General features: G+C 46.2%; 3 protein-coding genes across 8 annotated transcripts in view; 1 reads left to right on the forward strand and 2 right to left on the reverse strand.

Moving 5' to 3' along the window:
* LAMA5 (laminin subunit alpha 5) overlaps positions 1–4,564 on the forward strand; it is an 85,152-nt gene extending 80,588 nt beyond the window's left edge. The window contains exons 69-80 of the mRNA XM_066330886.1: positions 208–348; positions 536–666; positions 748–915; positions 1,010–1,142; positions 1,259–1,416; positions 1,532–1,718; positions 1,967–2,119; positions 2,234–2,393; positions 2,478–2,608; positions 2,708–2,798; positions 3,498–3,617; positions 3,746–4,564. Coding sequence (XP_066186983.1) covers positions 208–348; positions 536–666; positions 748–915; positions 1,010–1,142; positions 1,259–1,416; positions 1,532–1,718; positions 1,967–2,119; positions 2,234–2,393; positions 2,478–2,608; positions 2,708–2,798; positions 3,498–3,617; positions 3,746–3,900 — 1,728 coding nt within the window. The 3' untranslated portion in view covers positions 3,901–4,564. The remainder of the gene's footprint in view (positions 1–207; positions 349–535; positions 667–747; positions 916–1,009; positions 1,143–1,258; positions 1,417–1,531; positions 1,719–1,966; positions 2,120–2,233; positions 2,394–2,477; positions 2,609–2,707; positions 2,799–3,497; positions 3,618–3,745) is intronic.
* Positions 4,565–5,218: 654 nt separating this feature from the next.
* Positions 5,219–12,035, reverse strand: ADRM1 (ADRM1 26S proteasome ubiquitin receptor). 2 transcript variants are annotated; one of them, XM_066330884.1, is made up of 10 exons: positions 11,968–12,035; positions 11,046–11,256; positions 10,696–10,812; positions 10,493–10,616; positions 9,957–10,043; positions 7,766–7,847; positions 7,318–7,547; positions 6,839–6,996; positions 6,073–6,175; positions 5,219–5,442 (listed from the first exon to the last, which is right to left on the reverse strand). In XM_066330884.1, the coding sequence occupies exons 2-10, from the start codon at positions 11,253–11,255 to the stop codon at positions 5,336–5,338; spliced, it is 1,218 nt and encodes a 405-aa protein (XP_066186981.1). In that variant the 5' UTR covers position 11,256; positions 11,968–12,035; the 3' UTR covers positions 5,219–5,335. The 2 variants fall into 2 exon arrangements, with proteins under 2 accessions (XP_066186981.1, XP_066186982.1); XM_066330885.1 differs by lacking the exon at positions 9,957–10,043.
* A 1,050-nt stretch (positions 12,036–13,085) lies between these two features.
* Positions 13,086–24,817, reverse strand: part of OSBPL2 (oxysterol binding protein like 2) — a 34,576-nt gene continuing 22,844 nt past the window's right edge. For all 5 annotated transcript variants that reach the window (XM_066330887.1, XM_066330890.1, XM_066330891.1 and 2 more), the window contains 8 exons: positions 24,320–24,502; positions 21,705–21,812; positions 21,241–21,330; positions 20,482–20,602; positions 18,531–18,659; positions 17,672–17,795; positions 16,922–17,012; positions 13,086–15,754 (listed from right to left, as the gene is read on the reverse strand). In XM_066330887.1, the coding sequence (XP_066186984.1) occupies positions 15,652–15,754; positions 16,922–17,012; positions 17,672–17,795; positions 18,531–18,659; positions 20,482–20,602; positions 21,241–21,330; positions 21,705–21,812; positions 24,320–24,502 (949 nt within the window). In that variant the 3' untranslated portion in view covers positions 13,086–15,651. The remainder of the gene's footprint in view (positions 15,755–16,921; positions 17,013–17,671; positions 17,796–18,530; positions 18,660–20,481; positions 20,603–21,240; positions 21,331–21,704; positions 21,813–24,319; positions 24,503–24,817) is intronic.

Here is a 24,817-nt window from a genome sequence, read left to right on the forward strand (position 1 = left end):
CCACGGCAGGCCCCATCTCCCCTCATTCACACAGAAACAAGCGTAAACCTCCCAAGTCCTCAGGTGCAGAGGGGTCGTGGTGTGGTGCTTGCTCCACATGGTTGGCCATAACAACAGCCAGCACCAGCAAGGAACCAGAGCTCCTCACTCGTCTCCCAGCAAGGCCAGGGTCAGCCTCCCACCTTGCCTCTGTGCTGTCGCCCACAGGTTGCCCGCCATGTCAGTGTCCATGGCCATGGCTACCTGACCCTGGCTCTGACGGATGTCCCAGGGCTGAGGGACTTCTACAGCGGCTTCAGCTTCCAGACAAGCCAGCAGGAGGGGCTGCTCTACCACCACTCCACCCAGGTGGGCACCTGCAGGCCCCAAATATCCCAGCAACGGGGCTGCTGGGGAGTGTGCTGCTTCCCCTTGGGAAAGTGGGGATTTTGGCGGGACGAGGATGTGCATCTGTAGTGAGATCCTGAAGGGCAGTGGGGAAGTGGGCTCTTCCTTGGGGTTCAGATGCTGAGCTGCTGGGTGATGCTGTCTGCAGGAGGGGACGTGCCAGGTGTCCCTCCAGCGGGGCCAGGTGGCCTTGAACCTGCTGGGAAGCGAAGTCACCACTGACAGTGCCTACGCGGATGGCAGGGCCCACTACGTGGCCTTCTACAGCGATGCCCGTGGGTACGTGTCCTGCTGTGGGTGCTGCTGGGGGGCCGCGGTGCCCACAGCCACCTGTCCTGCTGACCCTTCTGCCACCCCCAGGGTCCGGCTGTACGTGGACGATGAGCTGCAGGACAGCAGGACAGGCCCCACGCCCAGCCGGCGGCAGCGGCGCCAGGACGAGCGTCGGCTCCTGCAGCTGGGGGGTTCACCAGATCCCAGTGCCCTCAGCAACGTCACCGGCTGCATCGGGAATGTCTTCGTCAAGCGGTGAGTGACCCCCTGCCACCTCCACGCAGCAGGGCTCAGCCCCTTCCCACCTCCCAGCTGGTGTGACAAGGACCTTTTGTCCCCCCGTGTTTAGCGTGTCAGAGCCACAGATGGTGGTGGACCTGCAGCAGAATGTGGAGAGCGTCAATGTCACCATGAGCTGTCCCTTGGGCGAGCAGTCGCAGCAGCTCAGAGTCACTCCAAAGAAGGACAGGCGGAAACCCAAGGTACCACTGCTGCCAGAGCTCCCCACATCCTCCTCCTCCTCAGACGCCGCTGCTCAGCTCTGCTGGCACGTGCAGGGATGCTGCCCTCGCTCCATTCCCTGGTGCTCACTGTGTAGGTGCTGGGCAGGCCTGCGCTGAAGGGCCGCCGCCACGACCAGGACGGGCTGTGCCAGCTGCACCCCCAGCCCCGTGCAGCCCGGGGCACCTTCCGCTTCGGGGGCGCCCCGAGCAGCCGCTGGGAGTTCGATGAGATCCCTGCCTCCTTTGGGTGGAGGTGAGCGTCGCCCCGTGCCCACCCCGTGCAAACCCAGCCCTGGGATCGTGGCCTGGAAGCACACGGAAGCAGTTGCAGGAGAGCTGGGTGCTCCCATCACTCCCTGTCCCTGCAGGTCCCATTTCTCCCTGGAGGTGAAGCTGAACTCCTCCAGTGGGCTGCTCTTCTACGTGGCGGGCGAGCGGGGCTCCTCCATGGCTCTCTTTGTCTCCAACGGGCGCTTTGTCTTCCTGGTGCACGTCGGCAGGCGCCGGCTGCGCATCCGCAGCAAGGACAAGTACCGTGACCGGCGGTGGCACACGGTGAGCGGGCACGGGGCTCGGCAGGACCTCCCTGAACCACATCAGGGCCCCTGCAGGGGTTGGCTTAGTGCAGCCCTGCTCAGGGCATTGCTTCTCAATTGCACATGGACACTGCAGTCCCAGGGGAGCAAAGGGGACAGTGGAATCACAGCTGGGGCTGGCTGAACCTCTGAGCTGAGACCTCCCTTCCCTGGGCACCCCCCAGTCTGGCAATCCCCCATTTTGGCACTGACTTTTGCTCCTTGCAGGTCTTCTTCAGCAGAGACCAGAGGCGGGCTCAGCTGGTCATCGATGGGCTGCGAGCCCAGGGTGCTGCACTGGCCACCACAGGGCTCTTTGTGGCCCAGACCCCCTTGTATGTGGGGGGGCTTCCAGCTGGAAAAGCCAAGGCTCACATACCGGTAAGGGCTTGGCAGCCCCATGGTATCACCCTCTCTCAGCCTGTTCCCCATCCCATGGCATCACCTCGTGCCTCAGCTTCTGCTCCCTGAGTGCTTAGTGACCTCTCCCCACAGGCTGCATCGGCCTCCAGCTTTGATGGATGCCTGAGGAACCCACAGCTGGACGGGAGGCCCCTGGGTCCCCCCTCACGCACCTTTGGGGTGACACCGTGCTACGAGGGTGCACTGGAGAGCGGCGTCTTCTTCACCACGGATGGCGGCTCCATCACCTTAGGTACCCCACTGCAGCCTGGGATGAGGATCACATTCCATGGGAACCGACTCGATCCTCTCCTCACCAATGGCATTTCTCTTCCAGCTGATGCAGTGATGACCGAGCAGGACTTGCAGGTGACACTGGAGGTCCGTCCCCGCAATGCCTCTGGCCTCATCTTCCACATCGGCACGAGGAGAAGCCACCACCTCCTACTCTACATGGAGGAGACCAAGGTACTGGGAGGGGGCTTCCCCACAGGTTTTCAGAGGGACTGGGTGTCTCCTGCCTGTCGCTCTCAGCTCTCCAGCTCTGATGGGTTTGTCTCACTGCAGGTCACTGTGAGAGCAGGCGCTGGGGCCGATGAGTTCTCAGTGTCCGTGACGTGCCCAGCCCTCTGCGACGGGCAGTGGCACACCATTGCAGGTGAGGTGACAGCTCCCCTGTGCCTCTCCTCCAGCTCTGCTCAGCCCACATCTCCTGAGGGAGCTCAGGACAAGCCTAGGCTCTGCAATTTCAACCCTATCCCCCTGCCCTATGCACTTAGTTTGGGAGTTTGTAGGTGCCATGCAGTCAATTTCCTAATTACCAAGAATTCTTGCCTGATTTTAGCACTGTCAGCTCTGGAAGGCAGGAGAAACAGGTGGTTTTTCCACTTCTTGGAGCTGCTGGCAAGGCCAAGGATGTGCCACAGGACTAGATCCATATTGGATCCAGCTTTAAGTGAAAGCCCAATTTGCTTTGGTGTTGAGTGTGTCCAAAGAGCTCCCAGCCCACAGCTGGGAGCAGGGATTGCAGGATTCATACCCCTACAGGAAACTCAGCCTTTAATGTAGCTGCCGTTGAGCAAGTGCTGTTTTGCATCAAGTCCTTTTTGGGGTTAAGGGCACAGCTGCAGCCCCATCTCAGCACAGGTCTATTTTAAACCTTCATCTTGTTCAGCCAGTGCTGGGTGAGGTTTTGGGGGGATTGTCCAGACTCTGGGCATTTCCCAGGAGCCAGGCCAGCCCCTTTGACCCTCCCAGTAGTTTTGCTCTTGGCTCCAGCACTGGTCTAGGCTGGAGAGCAGAGGTGAGCTTGCTGCATGGGTAAGGAAAAAGCACTGACTGTTTTTTTCTTTTGAAGTTACCAAATGGAAAAACATAATCCAGGTGGATGTGGACACAGAAGGCAATCACACAGTGGGACCCAGCCACCTTCCTGCACCCAGCACAAGGGCAACCTTCTCCCTGGGAGGGCTGCCAGGTGAGTTGGGAAAGATGTGCTCCAGGCTGACATACCCCAAGGACAAGGGAGATGCTATTCCTGGTGTGAGGAAGAGGTATTTAAGCCTTTGGCAGATTAATGCCTGCTTTTCCTTGTTTCTTCTGCAGAGACAGACAAGGCCAGCACAGGGCTGCTGTTACCCCTCCTCCCTCACTACGTGGGCTGTGTCAGGAACCTGCTGATTAACCGGAGGCACGTGGACCTGCCTGGAGCCGGGACTGCCCGGGGCTCTGTGGGCCTGAAGGGCTGCCCCGTGCTCTGAGTGCCACACCCACGGACAGCCTGAGGACAGACAGAACGCTGCTCGGGCCCCGGGTCACCACTCCGAGCACTGACCGTGCTCGGGCACACGTATCTCCAGTGACTGCAGGCACAAGTCTGGGCCAAAGAGGGGCCACAAATCCCAGGGGAAGGCGGGCAGGGGGAGGACGGTTGGGGAGAAGGGGGCACTTTGGGGGATGTTTCACGAATAGAACCAAAAAGTTGGAGTGGGATGTGGTGACAGGTGAGCCCTTCCTGGGTGGTCAGGGATCTGCAGCAGGGCTCGTGCTGCCCCGTGGTGGGAGCGTGGGCTGGAGCACAGAGCAGCCCTGCAGCACATCCTGAATCCTGTTCCCTTCACCCCACACGTACAACGCACATAGATTTCGTTCACCCAACACTTGAGGCTGTTAATAAATGTCACAGACTGTCTGCTGATACAGGCTGCAGGCAGTTTCTGTTTTATAATAAATGTAATTAGGACAAACTGGATTAATTCCGTCAGTTTGGGGGTTTTATAAGCAAGGGTACATTTAACCTCCCCCCAAGGGCAGTCTCAGCTCACCTACTATGCTACACAAAAAGCTCTGCAAGGGGGAACTTGGACAAAATTCTGTTTGCAGAATTAGCATCTTCTGATCAGAGTAATTTATAAGAATCAAGAACAGACTAGGCTGGGAGAACTGCTGAGGGAAAGCAGAAAGGCACAACCACCACTGGCTCTGCACTTGCATTCAGCACTGGTAGTACACTGACAAAAGTCCTGTTGTGTGAAGCAAGAAACCATTGCTTGAAAGAAAAGCAATAGAAAGGTTATCTCCACATCTGGCCAGGTGTGCAGGGTGGCACCTGGCCCTCGCCTGCTCTGGCTCCTGCTCAGCCTCCCTCAGCCCTGGTGTAGTGCAGTCTCCACTTGAAGCAGCTTTTTTCTCCCAAGACACCCAGTTCACTCATGCACTTACACGTCATATATATATTTGTGTGTGTATATGTATCTCTGGCCACTTGGGGACAAAATCTTGCTTCTGAAATGGACTTGTAACTTATATCATTATATTGTGGGGTTGTTTTTTTTTTATGAGGGGTAAATATTGTAAAATGGGTTTTTAACATGTCCATCTTAAATGTAATTATGACCTGTTTTTAAAGTTGTAGTATTAAAGATGGTCTTTGTAAATCACCGGTACATATTTTGGAGTCAAATAAAGTTTTGTGTTACTCTTTCACTTTACCTGGGGAGAGTAAGCAGCAGGCTGATGAGCTGGAAGAGGGATAATCAGCACTGTAGGGATACTGTACAGACTGGAAGGAACAGTATGGCAGATAAAGAAAATTCCTTTATTTGTAGATTTATATAAGCATAATATGAAGTTAGTAATCCTACTGCAGTTGCTTAAGTTAGTATCTAGGAATATCTGTAAGGAAGAGCAAATAACTTAATCTAAACTCATATCTTCCTCTTCATCTTTCTTGTCCTTAGAGTCTCCTTCCTTTTGGTCTGACTTGACACTGTTCTGCATGGCTTTGGCAAAGGCTTCTACATCTAGAAGTTAAACACACAAGTTACTGCATTTCCTGGGCTGGAATTTGTTGTCCACACAAGGTTAAAGTTTTCATTACTTAGAAAGCAAACAGTTGCTTTAGGATCAATTAGCAGGGAGGAAGATTTTAAACAATAGTAACACACATCCAGATCTCTCTGACACAGCATTTTATGCACTTTAATTGTGCATGAGCATCCTAAGACTTGTTGCAGTAGTGGGAGGGATGCTAAAAGCTCATTGGGGAAAAGGGATACCCCCACCACCAGAGGTGGCCCTGACTGTATTCACTGATTGCAGATGAATCACTGAAGACTCCCACAAGAAAGGCATTCCTTTCAAGGTGAACTGTGACACCTCCAGAGTTGAATTTCTAGCAAGAAAACAAAGCCAACACATCTCTGCAGAACCCCAACTTCTCTCACTGCACATCACAGCTCACTTTGCCTGCTGGGAACACCTGTCCCACCTGCCTTTTCCTTGTCAACATCAGTACAAGAGGCAGCTTGCAGACCCAAGACTCTCAGAAAGGGAGAGTTAGAGAAGCTGATCCTTACACCCCACATTCAGTGGTCATGTGCAGTGCCAACACCCCCAAAAACCCCCTCTCTCCTGCTCCCACCAGCACTCACCGCCTTTATTTGCTGCATCTACTGCCTCTGCAGGTAGCCCAAACTGGCTCATGAGTGGGCCCAGCTGTCCTGAAGCTAAAGCAGCACTGAACATGCTCAAAGCCTGTGGATTGGAGTCAACAGCATCAAAATAAAGTTTGCATCACATTCGAGCAGCAGCAACCCCAGGAGGAGAGCAAGCAGGGCTTGGGAGCAGATATGCAGTAAAATAATCACTAATTGCATGTCCCTCACTTTCTTTTGTCTGCGTGGAAGTTGCTACAGTTTAATTTACAACAGTCATTTAAGCTACTGAAATTTTGCACATTGACAAATTTCAATCAACTGGTGTAAATTACTAGTTCAAATTGGTCTGTATGACACCAGCTTTTATCACAGCCAGTGTCCTGCAATTAAGGACTGGTGTTCCAAGAGATGTAGTGTAGTAACTGCAATCATCTCCTTTCAGTCACCTAAAATTACCTTTAAGGAGCCATTTGGTGAAAGGGAATAATGTATTTGCTAATACTCCTGTCGTTTGCCAAGGAGCATTTACAATAAAGAGAAAGGTAAAGCCCAACTCCAAAAGAAAAAGTAAAAACCATTCCCATCTGCCCTTGAGTGACTGCAGAAGAACTAGTGCTCCATTAAAACATGTCCCTCCTCCTTTCCACTGCTACTGAGCAACTTCCCACTCTGAACAGTGCCACGAAGCTGGAAAAGCAGGGCAAGGTGCATCAGCAGGATGGGAAGGAGAAGGGCACTTCCCCCCAGAGCCAGCATCTACCTGCTGGAACTGAGGAGACGTCAGGGTGTTCTGGATCTCTTCCGCAGTCTGCGGCAGGGATTCCCCTGAGGGAAGGTAAGGCATCAATCGCTCCTGAACTTCAGCGTTGGCCAGGATGGGAGCCATGATCTCAGGAGTCAGAACAGCTGCCAGGTCCACTAGGAGAAAACAAAGGGTTGGCCATTAGACTTCATCCAATACCCCATATTTTTGTCATGTAAATCAAATTATCTAGTCAGGGTCTGAGTATTGAAACTTCTTAGCAACTGCCACCATCTTTTCTTCCTCTCAGTTTTGGAGTGAGAATAAGCGTCCTGAAGCAGTCAAAAACGGCACTGAAATTAAAAAACCAAAACCACACCAAAAAAGGGAACAAAAAAATTAAGAGACCTTTCGAACCAATGTGGAACAGGTCAGGACAGTAAAACAGCTCCAAAGTACTCCTGTATCCAGCAGCTGCCTGGTCATAGCACTGTTACCTTGCTGTCCTCCTGCTCCAGATGGCACATTCATAGTAGCTAAGATGTTCTGAAGGTCACTCAGTTGAATGGGCTGGGTTGGGCTTGTGGCTGAGCTGGTTCCATTACCCGAGCTGGGAACGGGGCTGGGGCTGGTCACGGAGGCGGCCGCAGGAACGGACGGGGCGGGCGTTACACGGGTGGAAGAAGTCGTGGAAGATGGAGTCACTGCAGCCGACTGGCTGCGAGAGCTGGGCAAGAGAATTAGGAAAATTAAACCTCTGCACAAACCTCTTGTATTGTGAAAAGCTTCTTTTCGAACCCTTACGATATGAAAAACTCCTACCTCATTTTAGAGAGGTAATAAACAGTCTTGATTCCCACCATATTCCCCATTCAATAAGCCATGATTCCCCACGGCAGTGGCAAGTTCACGTTACAATAGCCCAGGGCAGACCAGGCCTCCTACCTTGATGATGAGCTGCTGGTTGGGGGTCCCCCACTCCCGAGCAGACTGGCCAGCCCAGGCCCCGTCAGTGCGCCCAGCCCACCTTCCGTAAACATAAAAGAAGAACAGGTTTAGGCATTTGTTTCTTCAGGGTTTTCTGCACCTCTCTTCTCTGGAGAGGCTGCTCTTGTACCTGAAAGGCTTTATTTGCTAAAATAGAGGAGGGGGTGAAAGAGCCCAACCCACCCTCCCATCCCCTTCTGTAAATTGACAGAATCTTCTTTTCTGATCTTGCATCCCCATTAGAGAGCTGAACGTCTCAGAAATGACTCAATTTCTAGTAACACAAGGATGAAGTTACTCCAGTTTGTGCCATACACACATCATCATAACACAGCCCTCTGCTCTTATCTGCTATATCAAAAATCCAACTTGTCTATGAACTTTAAAACCAAGGCCCTCAGCAGAAAATCCCAGAGGCGTCTTAGAGTCACCACCACTCTCTCCTCACAGACCAGGGGTCTGCAGCTTCAAACCTAACGCAGAGATGCAGCAACAGCATCAGCCAAGCTGTTAAACACTTCACAGGCAAAGGAAGGACAGCTCCACACACCAAGTGCTCTCAGGGGAGCAGCCAGCAGGAAACCAACACCCATATCCCAAAGAAACCAGAATCAGCCTCCTCCATCACCCATCCCAACTACCAAGGACTTATCGCAGGGTCAAGAACCTCAGCTGGGAAAAGGCCTGGCTGCTGGCCCCCCTGGAGTTGTCAGGAACTTGACTGTTCCCCTACAACTCCTCTGAGCCACATCAGCCAAACAGCCCATTTCCCATCAACAGTTCCTTGCACCACACCTGATTACACACAAAAAGCACCTGCGTTTCTCACCCACCTCTGGGATCAGCTGGGAACAGAGGAGAGAACACCAGCACTCAGAGAGCAACCCCATGGCCAACTGCAGCTGCAGACCCTGCGGGTCAGAGTGAGCCCCTGCCAGTCCCTCCTTGGACAGGAACAATCCCATGGAACCAACACTTCCTTCACTCATCCCAGAGCTTCCCCAGCAGCAGGCACAGCAGGTAAAGCTCCCCTGGCTGCACCACGCACCACTCGGCTCCATTTCACAGTAAAAGTGACCCAGGAGCAAGAAAGCTCCTCTGGAGCTTAGCAGAGCCCCAAGAGATGCAAACCAGATGTAAAGAAGATGACACTCCCAGGGGAAATGATCCCCAGGGATTCACCACAACCACTGTCTGCAGCAGTAAGCAGATGGTTCTCTTTCTGTTACATGTCAATCTGGCTTATGGCTGGATGTAAAGGCAAGGAAAGAAGAATTGCTGAGGAAAAGTGCTGAGAAAAGGAGAACAGTCTCAGGATTATCTGAAGCTTCAAGAGGAAGATCTTTTCCAAACACATTCTAAAAGGCCCGATTTTTCCAATACTAACGTGAGATTTGCATCTGAACATCCCACCAATATGAGAGTTGCATCTGAAGCTAAAGACACCAGCCAGATCCACAAAAACGGACTTCTGAGCTTCAGCACAGAACCTTTTTCACTGCCATCTGTGTTCCTTTCCCTATTTGCACTCGAGGGTCTGACCTGTCAGAAAATGCTCCTGGAGCATGGATAGCATTGAGAACAGACCACAGCAGGGACTCCAACACAGCCCTCAGTCCCTTCAGAAACCAGAGATTCCAGGTCTCCCCAGGGCTGCCCAGGAGAGAGCCCTGCCCTGAGCTTTGCCCCTCTGACTGGGGAGTGCTGTGGGGTGGGACCACTCCAACCTTCCTCTTGAACTCTTTCTACTTTGCACACAAATATTCACTGAATCAGAGACAACACAAGCAATTCCACAGCTTGGTAAACAGTACATTCACCAGGAACAAATCACTGGTTTTCAGCCCTTGCTCCAGTGAATATTTAGGAAGAAAAAGGAGTAGAAAAAAGCAAGGTAAAAAAAAGCAGAAGATTCAGTGCAGCAAGGAGCAGAACCACAGTTCCTTGCAGATCAAGCCCTGAGATAAGTGCTGTGGAGAATCTGGTACCCTTTTTCTGCCCCTGAGCTCATCTCTGAGGCAGAGCCTTGCCTTCTCACGAGAAAGAAGCGCTATTGAGATCAATAGCACTACTTGAAAATATTGTCAGGTAAGATGTAACCTGGCAGGAGAAAATACCATTTTGGCATAAAGATATTAAAGCATTTTACCAAGTCCTCCTAAGCCCGTTGGTCCGATCAGCTGCATGAGCTGGTTATGGCTCATGTTTCCAAGAAGGCTTTGCAAGCCACCCTCACCTAAAAACAAAAACATTCTGAAACACAACATATTCACATAGTTTTTTTCACAGCACTCCGGCTCAAACAGCAGGAGATTAATTGGCATCACATTGTGTATGGAAAAACAGTTTCAAGTGTTTACTGATTCATGATCTTCATAAAAGATAAATGTAACTTGGCTTCATAAAGAGGTAAGACTCCAGAGAATCTACTGGAAACAAAGAGACTTCTCCTGGCAGTCTTAACTTTCAGCCTACACCTATTTTAACAGCACAGTTTATTCTGCTAAAAGCATGTTTACACTTCTGGTATTAACAATGTCCCCAGCTCACCCTCCACAGCCATCAGAGATTTCTTCCTAGGGAACTCTAGGGGCTTAGTCTAGACATAAGTTAAAAAAAAAAAAAAAAAAAAAAACAAAACAAAAAACCAGCCTCTGACATGAAGGAGCAGAGAATGGACTGTACCTCCTAGTGCTGAGAGCTCGTGGCCTCCGCTGGCATTCCCACCCAATGCCCCTGGCATGGGGGGATTGTTGAGATATTCATTCACCTTACGGCAGTGCTCCTCATCCTTGTCTGTCTTCGGCTCCTGCAAGAGAATTGCTCTTGGTATGAGTCACACTGGGGGTATTTTGATCCAAGACCTTTGTCAATGGCTCCCCACAAACCTGCATCCAGAAGAAGAGTCGTTTTGATCCTGCTTTGAACTTCAATACATACACACGGCCTGTGGTGCACTGTGGGACTCTCTTGAACTCACAGTCATCAGGAAAAATAATCAAGTCCTAGAAAGTGTGTCAGGAGAAACAAGTGTTTGAGAAAATACATTAATATTCCTTTTCACCTCCCAAATCCTTCTGCCCTCCTCCACAAACTTTCTTCCATCTGCTCCTCAGAGCAGAGAGGATGTGGGAGTGCAGGTCTGTCAGTGACATTCTCACCCTAATTTGTCCTGGAGGAGCTCTTTCTGCAGTGCATGACACAACACCTCAGCACTAAAACAAAAGCTCATACTCACATCCTCCACGTTGCCCGAAGTCCTGTCCTTCCAGCAGAAGTGAATAAGGGAATCATCGGTTTGCTGGATGTAAACAAGGCCTTTTCTCTTGTCTGGAGTTACAGTGCTGCCTTTCAGGGACATCTTCCCTGCCCGAAATTCCACCAGGTATTTGCTCGAGGAGCCACGAGAGCCTGGCACCAGGCTTGGAAATAATGCACCTGAAGACATCCTGGAGAGAGAGCAGCAGGTGTGATGAGAAACCTTCCCATATTCTCTCTTCCCAATATCAAATTTCAACCTTTACCAGGTGGCTTCACAAAAGCAATCTGTCCCCCTACCTGCAGAATTCCAGGGCGACTCAACTGAGCTAAAGCAGAACCCTGGACGAAAACAGCAGGCTCTACAGCCCTTCACTAATAAAGGAGAGCCTGTGAGCTGAGGCACTTGAAAATGAAGCCACCGTTCCCCGGCGCTTCCTTCCTCAGTCCGAACCGTGGTTCAAAGCAGGAAGCCCTGCTGAATCTTCAGACTGCGGCTCCAGCCCCCCGCAGAGCCCCACAGCCTGCCCCGTGCTCCGCTGACCCTCACGGTGACCCCTCACGGCCCCTCTCCGCACTGACCGACCCGCGGGCCTGGCAGCGATACCGGGCCCGGCCGGCCCTGCGGGACTGTGCGGCTGTTCCCGGGGTCGCGCTGCGCTCACAGCCCGGCCAGCCCCGGCCCCGCCGCTGGCAACAGTCGGAGCCGAGCCGGGACAGGGGGGTTCGCGGCCCGACCCGGCTACCCCCCTGGCCCGCCCGCCCAGAGGCTGCGAGCTTCTGCCGGGCGCCCCGAGGCCGCCGTGCCGCTTTCCCCCCGACTTCCCCCTACAGGAGAGTCCCAGCCCGGCGGCCGCTGGGCGCGCAGTCCCGGGGGTGCCGCGGCGGGTCCCGGCCGGTACCTTCAGCCTCCTCCTCCTCCTCCGCCGCCGCCTCAGCTCTTCCTGCCCCGCACGCCGGAACCCCGCCCCGCGCGGGGCGCGCGCCGCCGCGGCTCCGCGCTATTGGCTGGCGTGGCTGTCAATCAAAGGGGGCGGGGCGAGGCGCCCCTGCTGTGTCACGGAATATGGCGGCGCTCCCCCCCCAACCCCTCATGACCCCTCACCCCCATCCCATCCCTCAGCCGAGCACAGCCCAGGGCCAGCGCGACTCCAGCACCTTTAGTTGGTTACAAAAATTAAATCCTTCCACGGAAGGCACGCCGGGCTCATGGCCAAAGCCCAAGTTGCCTCAAGTGTATTTCAGTATTGCTTCCCTGACCCAAATCTCGGGTGTTTTCAGAGCTGGCGGTGTGGGGCCCGGCCAACACAGGCGTGTTCCCAACAGCAGCGCTGAGTGAAGACGCTTGTGTTTGTTTTTTAAAAGCAGTTTTGGGCAAAAAGTTTACTGGGAAATTGTTTTTAATTATTAAACAAGAATAAATAGTTCTCATTAGTTTTCTTCTCTTTTGAGTGATCCAGGATAGATGGTTCCTACCCCCATTAATCCACGTGACAAGAGTTCTATAAATGCTGCATGTGTGAAAAGCTGCTCCTCGTTTACAGCAGGACATCACCTCCAATATACAAACGCTGTACAGCATCTACCAAGTTACCTTTCACATTTGTAACACTTTTACCAGAAATCCACTCTCTCTCCAGCTCACACCTGGCCTCTCCATCCCCACACCAGGGTGAGGTCTCAGTGCTGGGAGCGTTCCCAAAGCTCTTCCTGCTCCCAATTCCCGGCCACGACAGGTTTCGGATCCGGCACCACAGAGCCTGTCCTGCATCCCCACTGCCCCACGGAGTGCAGGGCAAAGGTGCTGAGGAACAGAGTCCACCACAGCTGGACACCTCCACCCAGCGCTGCACGTGTTCAAAGCTCCAATTTAAATCGTGTTTGTCCAGTGAATGTCACAATGAAATCAAGGTACAGCCCCAGAGCTGGCTGAGCAAAGCCAGAGTCCTCCTGCCCACTCCAGCAGCTGCTCTGTACGGGTCTCACAAAAATCTCTGTCACCATCCAGAGGCCCAAAGGGTATTTATTAAGTATTTATTATAATTTCTTTCTAGCTGATTTCTCTATGTAGCTGTATTAACATATACTAACACAGTTATCTTATATACAGTGTTTAATCAAGTTATAAAAGTGACATTCTTTCAAAAGGTGCAAAGTTATTAATGTTTTGACACGTAAACTACTGAGGCGAGATCTGCATCAAAAGTAAAAACTTCTGGACTTTGAGAGCATTAGGAATGCCAGGGCTGGCCAAGCAGAGCCGTGTTGGCAGCGCAGGGAAAGGGTTCTGAAAGTGTTGCCAATGAAGAACAATAAATTAGAAGAATGGGTTTGGAATTAATCTGAAATGTTACTGAAACTTCAGACTACAGGAAGGGGAGACGGGGGTGAAGATGTAACTAATGAAGTGCTCATACATTGGAAATGTTCCTAGTTTCTTTTTATATCCCATGAAGATTCTATACTGAAGTTTGGATTAAACACGTTGGTACAATTGTTTCATGCTTTCACATAATGACAAGGCTTTAGGTCTTTGAATTTTAAATCCTGGCTTAGACAAAAGGGATGCTAACCTGTACACCTCCTCTTAGAAACAGAACATCTGTACAGTTTTTTTCCATTCAGGCAGTTTCTATTTATATGCATTGTTTTAAAAACATCACTCCAGCATTGAACATACTACGTAGTTAAAGCAAATTTTAAGCTCCCACTGGTCTAATATGTGATTTCTTTCAATCCTCACCTAACAAAAAATTTCCTATGGCACGTGCAGTGAGTTTGGAAAGGGATTTACAGTGCCTGACATTGTCGTTAATGCTCAGGGTTTTATCAAAACTATTTTTATGCTGTTCCATGTGGATCAGCAGTGCCTTTTCAGAAGTGTTTGTGCCTGTACTAGGAACAAACACAAACCCACTGTGCCACTAAGTCCAGCTCAAGTTCTGAGGACTTCTATCAACACAAGGTACAAATTCTGGCAACAGAATCAAGTTGCCATGAACAAGATTCAGACTGTGCCCTTCCTTATGCCTTGAAGTTTTACAGCTTCTCTTATTTTTCCAATGAAGACAATTAAATTGTCCACAAATTTAATCTAATTGTTGTACACATGATTTGATAGAAGAATTTCTCTACGATTATGTTAATTTTCTTTTGCTTTTTAATCCTGTGTCTGAGGGAGAAACACTTCAAAAATCTACTTTCTGGATGAAATCACATGTGTTGGACACAAATCAGACCAGTTCTTTCTTGAACTCTTCATGTTGCTGGCGCTTAACACCAACAATTTCTAAATTACTGTAACCTTCACAGCAGCACAGCCGCTCTCCATTTTCGCCTGGTTACTCATTTCATAAAAGAAGCAGCAACATTAGGATTAGTTTTAATTACTGGACCTAATTTTTCAAGCCTCTCTCCCCACCCTGGCCCCTGAAATGTACCACTTGAAAGAATATGAATGCATCAGTTCAGTAATTGATTATTTCCAGTATTATATGGCTTTGGTGGTTTGATATGGAGAAAAAAAAATCCCACTTTTTGACATCACGTGCTCACAGGAAACTTGTAATAGGTATAACTCTGCCAAAGCTTTAAATTGATTCTGCTTTTTCACAACATACAAAACAGACATGACCTAATAATGAGAAACATGCAAACCAAAACTTCCCCAAAACATGAACCTGTGTGGATACACACACGGAAGTGCTTCCAAAGGAAAGTTTGGTCTAGAAGCATACACAGTGCCAAAGCTGCCAAAGGTAGTGCAGAAGAGTTAAGCCTCCGAGTGGTAGCAAGCAATATATTGTACATTGGAACCACCTCGACATTCCTGCTATTGCTTCCAAAGCTTCTCCTATGATAAGAACAGCATTTGACCTCAGGAAAAAAAGCACATTTTGGGTGTGCCCTTCCCTTTTCCTAACGTACGCTCTATGGGATTTATCACAGGTATACAGTTTAATGCTCACAGTGTCCCAAAGTTGTGAAGACTCTGTAACAGACAACTACAGTGTGAGAGGCTCAGGGCTGGGTTTTGTGTCCTGAGTCTCTCAGTTATGGAATTGTTGAGAGGGGGCCAGGAGCTCCTGTCCCCAGGGGAATGCTACATACAGTACGGGGAGTGTGACAGGACTGGGTTTGATCCTGTTGGTGCCACGTTGGCTTTTCATCCCTGCTCTGAGTGCCAAAAACTTCAGCTTCTTCACTATTGTACTAAGTAACAAGGATATTATCTCTATTTTTATTTAAGTTAAGTAGTTTTTCAAGGATGTTATGTGCTCTACGGATACAGCGTATCCTCCTGCCAGAGAAACTAGGGGAGGAAATGGAGAACCAAAGGTCCCTGTGAAAATTAGTGAAAACTTGATGATTTCAGGTGCAGCTTTACGGAATGAGCCCAACAGTATTTAAATATTTGGCAATCCAACATTAGTGATAATTAAATCATTGATTGTTGACTGATAGAATTTCTGTTAAAATTTACTTAGAAAAGCTGGTTTTTGCTATCAACAAAACCAGAGTAACTGGCTTGGAATGAAATCTAGTAACTAGATGTCCGGATGAGATGAGCAATTGGTTCTGGAATTTCAGTATATGTCTGGACAGTCTGAGAAATTTCTATCAAAATAGCCACCTGAGTACAGCCAATCTGGAGTCCCAGTGTATGGGTTAGTGCCTTGATGAAACCATCTGTAACACAAAAAAGAGAAAGGAGAGAAATGATAAAAGAAAAAAGCAAACAGAATGAACAGTTATTAACAGGGAAAAAAGCCCCCAGTGTTGCTTCTTTCACAAAGCATTCTAAAAATACATTGGTCTTTCTTATAAAAATAATTCTCAGGAAATATTCTGAACATGAAAATCATTGAACTTCCTCCACAATTATCAGTACCTTGTAGAGCACCTTTTATTTTAGCATAAAGGAGTAGGAAATGGATTTCAAAATTTCTGTCCTATTTCAAGTAGAAGTAACATCAATACTTTAAATTATATATATTAGTTTTTACTTTAAAAGAATGCCAAATCAGTTACACAATCATTTTGGAAATTTGTCCCAAGAGGAAACAGTTGCTGTTCTATGGAGCTGTGCCCCTGCACAGAACATCAACAGCTGCTCATTTTTTAGCCACATAAACCAGAAACAACTTTATATTCTCTGGAAGAGATTTTTCAAGGCTTTAACTGGAATTAATCTGTAGCTACTCCTCCAGGCTTTGGGAAAACAATGAATTTCATAAAATCATGGAGCATCCCAAGGTTCTTGCCTTTGAAGGAAGCAACTGCAGCAACTGGCCATGAGCACACACTTGACTGCACAGCACTGGCAGCTGTGAAAAGCATCCTGTGGGAGCAGCAGCCAAATTACACATCACTCCCTCATGCCCTCTGTGACTCAGAAATCACTTGAATATGCAATCAAAAGAGCAATTTCTGAAGTATCCAAGCCAAGAAATCCAAAGAGTGTGAAAATAAAAGGCCCTAGAGGGCCACAATGCCTTGCTCAACTACCAAAAGCTGGACAGGAATTGGTTAAAGGAGAGATGACACTTAACATTTTAACATTCATTCTAATAAAAAAATTACCTCTGTAGGTTTTTAAAAAATCCAGCATTACCACAGTAGTTAATTATGACAGGTTTTAGCATTTATTATTAGATAATTTGTCCAAGACAGACTTATCAGCAATTTTGGCTTCCAGCTACATACTTAACTGTTGACTCAGCAATGCTTTAAGTGACACTACAAATTGTGCTGTCATGGAAACAATCAGACATGTGCTGTCCTGAATAAAAACAATTCAAGCAGTGTACCCAACTGTTCCAAGCCTAAACAAATTCCTCCTTCCTTGCCCCTTACCGTGTGTGCCACTCCACCTCGTCCTTCGCACGCTCCTTGCGAGCAGCTCTTTGTTTCTCTTCTAATCTCTCCTTCTCTTTGCTTGCCACATCTAGCCAATGTTTCAAGAGAAATTGGTAATTTAGCAAAAAAGAAACAAAAATGCAGAAAACACAGGAAAGACCAGAGAAATGAAACAGAATTCATTTAAGCATGAGAAAGCATTTGCTTTACACAGTCTTCAGCGACAAACACCTAAAACTCATTTCTGAAAAGTTGCTGCTACAAACACAGAGCTGAAACTGAAATGGTGGTGTTTTATCTCTCAGAAGCACTGCACTGAGACAGCAGGGAAGAACTCGGATTAGGCATAATAGAGAGGGTGATTTTTTTTTTCACTATTTGGCCGTGTGTTTCCTCTGACAAACACCAGAGCAGCAGAGCATGTCTGCTCACCACACGTCTCTCCAGACAAACTGCAGAGCAAGTGGAGCACGTCTGCACCTCCTCCCAAGCTTGCAAACATGCAAACACATCGTAACACAGGACAGCAGCCCTGGGATCCACTGGGATGCATCTGCTCTCCCAGGATTTTCTGAGAGAAAACAGACATCATACACTGTTCAAAAGCATGTTCAGTGCACAGGATGAAAAAGAGTTAAGGCTTCTCTGGGAATGAGAAACTGAAGACTGTTTCCTGCATTGCTGTCCCTTTAGCCATCCCTCCCAAAATTCACTCATGTGCAAATATTTCCTACAGCCAGAACATACCCATGTTCCCGTTCTCCATGTTCCTGATATCCGGACGTAGCCGGCAGTCTGTGGGAGCCAATATCGCTTCCATGCCCTTTTCCAGCTCATTGAGGCTCACAGCAAAACTGGTGAAATTGTACATCTGAAAAGCAAGTCAAAGGGAACACAGAAATTATTCCAGCAAAGCAGAGCTGGCTTCCCTAAAATGAATGGATACAACAAAACTTCCCAGAGAAACTGCTGAGTCAAACCCCTACTGGCTGCCCTGAAGGCAAGGTTAGGTTCATACAACACCAGCTGAATTTTTTGTTGGAGGGGAGGAACAAGAAAGGGCAGATGAGGATAGAAATCACAGCTTTCATTTTTCAAGCAGCCTTTGCTTGTGAGGATTAAGACAGATTTGCTACGATAATGATATTTAACATCATGATCTTTAGGAAAAAGCAGAACAAAACAAAACCACCCACACCTAAAAGAACAAAAAGTCTTGCTGAAACTATGGAAATTAATATCCAGCTGTCCAGCTACTGCACCCTGTGGCAGCTTCTCTTGGAACAGCAGGGCCAGCAGAAGGGAATGTGTATCCATATTTTAGCCACTCAGTGCAAAGATCTCCCAGACAGCTAGGCCTAAGTCTCCAGATTCCCAGCTGCACTTGGAGCATGGATTCTTTGTGCCAGCTCAGACACAGCAAGGCTGCTTTCAGCACAGGACTGAAGCAAAATTTGCTGGAGTGTCATTTCAGTGCAGCAAGAACTGCCAGAGCCTGGTCCTGTGCCAAGGAGTGACACTGCAACAAGGTTCCCTGCATCATTACTCGTGTTCCCCTGGATAAGTCACCAGCAAGAGCAAGGCACAGGCTAATTGGAACAGTTACCTGTGATGAGTTTGGTGGCCTACAGTTTATTCTCCAAAGCAATTTACTGCCTGGTATGAACTGCACCGTGTCTTGAACCTCTGGCATATCATCAGCCTCATCATTTTCAGATTTAATATCATCTTCACTCTGAAACAGATAACATTTGGCAGAGGAACAAAGGAACACTGGATGGTTTCATCTATGATTCTGAAGAATTTGTTCACATTTAAGTTACTGAACACTCCTGTACTTCTGCCTCATCCCTCCTGTTTGCTTTTCCTCATTCTGTGTACAGTTCCTCTCATTTTTATCATGTCTTGCTCCTGATCTCCTTGAATAGTCTCCCAACACTTAAATAAAACTCAAATATCTGTTTAAAAAAATCAGTAATAGCAATAGTAAATCAATGACTTTTAAAAGTGTTTTCTCCAGCTTCCCTTCTATCCTACGCCACAGCTTAATTTCATCTCACATGACCATTACTCCTTCAGGTGCAAATGAGCCAAGACTGAAATTTAAACCAGTTCCCAAGTTAGTTCTTAAGTCATAAATAGGGCACACCTGGTTTTGGATATTGCTTCATCATTTGCAAAACATTGGGATGTGTGCTTAAAAAAAGACAGGCCCTCGTTTCAGCCTGATCCAGACTCCAATCACAGTTATCACTGCCAGTTTTCTCACTGTGAAGACTGTGTCCTTAAGTTTATGAATACAGTGGCTCTCCTTCCAAGTTCCTTTGTTACCAGCTGCACTGCTGTGCTGCACAGATAAAACTCCAATGGTTCAGGAGGCTGCTCTCAGAATTTGAGAGAATCTGACTGCTGCAGGACACAGACAGTAGCACTGTGGAATTTTAGAGGATTTCACCATGAGAACTCATTTAAAACCACAACAACCAGAAGGGAAGTTTGAGGCAATAACATTCTGGAGTGACAGTAAGAGTTTTTCTCGCTTCCACCCCATATTCTCTTTCTGCCCTCTCTGACACAGTTCACTTGTTTCAATCAAAAATACCCTAGTAGGTTAAACAGGGTCTGTTTTATACACTAGAAAACAGCTCCATATAGTTAAAGGTCTAATTTCAATCATTTAGTTTAAGTATTCATTATTTAAAAAAGACACTTCTAGGCTACTTTCTATGTCAACATCTGGTTTACTGTTAGACAGTTCCCCATCCAAATATAGTCTCAACAGGAAGGAAGAAAGGAAGGAAGGAAGGAAAGAGTTGATTTTCTTAAGATGAACAAAACCATATTATTTTTTTAAAAAGAGTCAAAGCATAAGCCTGTACCAGGATGCAATCCAGAGCCAAAAGCAAGGCCTGTTCTTGCTCTAGAGTCTTCTGATATGAATACTTTTAAAGTTTGAGCCTCTTAACATCAAGAGTGATTAGCTTCTGTTTAACTTCTCATTTTCAGTGAGTAACTGTTGATATAAGGAAACCCAAAGTCCTCTGCTGCAGCATATAATATTTCCAATTTTCCATGTGACACTGAGGTTTTGGCAGCAGCTTACCTGACACTGCTTACACACAAAGTAAAAACCCTGAATGTTTCCAGACCTCTTTGTTGTAAAGATTTTCTGCATCATAAGTTCTGAACATCTGCATCACCAAAAAGCGTATCTGACTTAAACAAAATTATTACTGTTTTTACTGCCCCAAATCTTAATATTTTCACTGCTGGAGTTACCAGTAGAGCCACTTTCTTCATTCAAGGACTGGACAACATCAGCCTGGGAGATGATATTTGATCATTCCTCTGACCAATCTCTAGCAGACACCATTCCTAAAAGCTCTCCTCCACACCAGCAGGTCACATTACAAGTACCAAGGGTCTTCTCACTGCCCTGTCCAACTCCTACCAAATGACAGTTTTAACCCTTCATTCACCTAAATAAGATGCTTTGATTTCATTCCATGACATTTCACAATCTTTTTTTTTTTTCTCTAAAGAATCGTTCACCTTACCGACTTCTTCTTCTGCTCACCGCCTCTCTTCTCACTCTTCTTGTAGGTCTCGTACGTGGTGGGATCAGTGCACCACAAACATTCTGTCCACTTGCCATAGATCACACACAGCTTCTTCCTACTGCAGAGAAAGCAAAGGACACTGAGCTCTTCCTTCAGACTGAGCCTGCTAAGCCAAGCCTTGCAGATTCTGATCTATATTAAATACCCAGCTTCCTACTTCACTGCATTTTATGCTTCTATTTGCAGATTTCACAGAATCACAGAATGGGTGATTCTTAGAAAACACAGATGTTTGATAGGCAAAGTAAAGGTTTCAGCTTGTTCCAGCCCTCCAGGACAGATCCTCATGGCAGTCACATGCTTTTCCCACTGTTAAATGAATGTGGGTACATCAAAGCCAATCAAAATACAGATACTCAGAGTCACAAAACAGGTTTGGGTTAATTAAAAACTTCTAACAACCACATTCTCATTATTTTAAACTGAAGACTGGGATTATGACTGTACAATAGCAAATAATTTGCACCTACTCTGCATTTTCCCTTTAGTTCCAAAACCCGGACTGCAGAGTTTTTCTAATAATACTTAAAAATGATCATCCTGGAATCAGGGGTTTAATACTGACACAGAGAACAAAACTGGCTTACAAACTGCATTACTAGCAGCTTTAAACTCACATCACTGTGGTCACCATGCCAGCATAAGAAATGCCCTAGTGTTCAAAAACAGAGAGACCAAGAGGTTTTTATCACTTACTGCTTGTCCTGGATGTATCCCTCTACCCTGTGAAGCTCTTTCCCAAACAGTCCACACGGTTTAAAATTAAGGACACATTTATCTCCAGTACTGTGGAGGAAATAAAAACATGCTTAGAGAAGCAAGCCCCATAATACATCAGAAAATGTATTTTACCTTATTATTTTATTTTACCATATTTTTAATTATTTTATTATTTTATTTTACCTTATTTTTACTTTACCTTATTATTTTACCTTATTTTCATTAATAGTATTATGATAGTAAGCCTAGGCCTAGGGAGAGCTTACATTTGTCAGGAGAAGAAAAAAAAAACCCATAAAAAGACAAAAACCAAGCCCACAAGACTTCGGAGCTACAAAACAAAACAAAGCTTCTGTGTGTCTGACAAAAATCAAAATCTGCTCTGTAACACAAATGACCACAACAATCCCTACAGCCCCTGGGTTCATGATCAGCATTACCTGTGATTTATGATTTCTACCACTCCGTACTGTTCTAGCCACAGTTTACCAATAATTACATTATGTACACAACAGGTTGGATTTGTCCATGTGTAAGCTTCATTGTGCCTGTCAAGGAAACAAGAGAAAGAAATCATTTTCTTGAGCTTGAGATGGAAACCTGTTTTCAATTCTGTTCATGGCAGGACAAAATATTTAGCACTCCTCTGAAGAGCCAGCACTCAGCTTCAAAACAGAAGAGAAACAGACTTTTCTTTACAAGCCAACAATGTGTTGTATCCAAGCATTAGTGCAAATTAATAAAGTGATATTACTCTTGTTCCTCTCCCTTCTCACATAAGTTTTACAGTTGCTGTGCTTTGGATTACAAATTTCAGCCCACCATAAAGAGTAGTCCAGGAATTCATATTTTTCATTTGCATTTTTGAAGTTTTAAGTGATAAAACATAGTATCTGCAGGAGAACCAGACTAACAAACTAATGCCTAACAGTGTCTTCTATTCAATTGCTGCAGCAGCAGTGAATTGCATAATTAGTTTCCACAAAAATGCCACAAGTTTTCTCATCAGTATTTGAGGCCTGTTCCGGCACCACTGAAGGTAATTTTTGGCAGCATGAGTGTTTTTTTCCTTATTTTTAGTTGGTTGTTTAACACCAGTGGGACACAACAGAACTATTGCAAGCTCCACAAACATGACATTTTAAAATTCAGTTCACTACTCAATTCCATCCTTCCCCCATAGATTTACTGAGAAGAAGGAAAAATCCTAGAATTTATTTTCCACTTGGTTTTATTTTTGGGTTTTTTTGTGAAAAGCTTTTAAGGTGAGTTTACTGATTGTAAATCTTTAAAAGACATTATTCCATAAAGGATCAAAAAGTTCAACAACAGGATTGTTATTGTCACTATCAGAGTCCAAACCATCTATTCACACTCATCTTTCCATGCTGGTCAGGGAAATACTGAAGTTACCTGGTAGGCAATCAATCCATCCTAGAAAAGCTTGTAAACTCTGTTTTAACAGAAAGTACAGAAAAAGTGTTGTCCTCTGTAAAAAGTGCCTTGTACTTCAGAGAACACTCCAATGTAATGTTTCCATCCCATCTGTCCAGTACAGCTTTTCCAGTCCAGAGAAATAACAGATAATTGAAGTCTCACTATTTCCCACAGCTCCTTTCCTTCAAGGAGTCTTTAGAACAATGACTACTCTTCAGCTGGGGGGAAAAATACCAGAATCCCTCAAATTCATCACCCAGCCTTTAAACATAGTTTTATTCCTGAACTGTTCTGACACCAGAAGCTTTACAGCAGAAACCAAAACACAACAACAGGCACTTATGGTTAGGGCTGATGAACTGAAGCACATTTTGTGCTGGAGAAGAGAAGGAAAAGTGTCTTCTAATGCTCTGAAAAATAGTCATGGTTAACATAAAGTTCAATTTAATACTGACTCACAGCTTTGCCTCCCAAAAGAGCTCCTTGCTCACTCAAGCCTTGAGCAGTTCTCAGACTCCTCAAAGCAACAGAATGGTCTGAATCACAACACTGAGAGGCTCAAATTTTGGTTTCAACTTCTGCTGCTAACTTGAAGCAATTATTAAAAATAAATGCTTTAACTGTTTATATTCCAGTTTAACGCCTTGATTAGGCTCAGCAAGAATTTTAATAGTTTTCTAAAGAAAGGTTCTCGAGGAGCAAACATTATTTGGGTAACACCTACATTCTGCACTAACATTCACAGTTCCTTCTACACTTTGAAGAAGTTTCCTTTATTTCCATCACCATTTATCTCCAAGACCAGTTCATTCATACTTTTATGAACTTTGCAATATTAGAAGCCAACAGCTGAAAAATTAAACCACTTCCAAAAGAAAGTACAGGAAAAGTCAATGCTTGCAATGGGAGGCAAGTTGGTTTGTTATTGAAACCAAATGTCTAGAACTTTCTTAAATCAACATTTCAAAACCACCTCAGAGTTAGGCCTCAAAAAGGCTTTTATAAAAGCACCAAATGCAGAACACTTTATTTGCAACTGTTCTAGTGCATCCTCATGTCACACTTGGGAAAGCTCCAGTCTTTGTGCCACCAGGACACAAAACAACTCATGGGACGTCATGTAACTTATGAGAGACAAGCCTGGGAGCAATCTGGAGAGGCATTCTTGATTTTAGTAGGAAGCTAATCCTTCTCTGGAAGTGGCAATCCTGACAAGTTTCTCCTGCTCCCTTACCACACAGAACAGTCATTGTCAGATGCAGCTCCTTCCACACAAACCACCCAAACCAACAGCAATACTGAAAATTGAGATGAGCATGAACAGCCCAGTGAGACTCTTATCTCTATATTTAAATTTTACATGCCTTCACAGAACTAGCTTTCAATAGCAACCAATTTGTAAGAAATGCTAATTTTCATGGTGGAAAAACTGGGTCAAATTGCTATGGAAGCATAACATCAATTAAAAAAAAAAAACAACAAACCTTTGAAATTAAGCAGTGAAAATTAACTTGTAAATCAATTCATACAATCTCTTCAGCAAGGGGTTTTTAGAAACCTCTGAAAAGCCAACTGGGTTATTACAGTAAGTAAAAAGTTATTTATTTCTCATACTCACTTCAGAAGCTCCAAAGTAATTGTTCCCCGAGGTTCTGCTTCTATACTCTTCCCCCAGAATTTTAGTTTGGGATAGATTGATCCATGAAATATGAAGTCCTTATTGAGGCCTTCAGAATAAAATGCACTAATAGGTGGGTGGTGGCTGACTTGTTCAGATATAAACCTAAATCCTAAGTCCTCCCTGGCAACAACAAAAAAAAGCATTAAACAGTAAGTTTATTGTTAATACTGTAAGAGAAAAGAGCTGATACTTAAAAAAAGTGAAGTATTTTTAGATTAAACTAAAGGGGAGACTTGTACTTTTCTAGTTCCATGACACATTTACAATTAATGAAATTAAAGGATTTCTACTCTGAACGCTTTCTTTTTATACCCCAAACCAGATTTCTACCCAAAAAGGGATCTGAAAATAACCCATGAAAATACAGAAAGTCTTTGGGCAACATGAAAAGATCTGACTGAAAATTCTTTGCTCTGCTGCAGATATATCACCCAT

Source organism: Sylvia atricapilla, chromosome 16 (genome assembly GCF_009819655.1).
Source record: "Sylvia atricapilla isolate bSylAtr1 chromosome 16, bSylAtr1.pri, whole genome shotgun sequence".
Lineage (NCBI taxonomy): Eukaryota > Metazoa > Chordata > Aves > Passeriformes > Sylviidae > Sylvia > Sylvia atricapilla.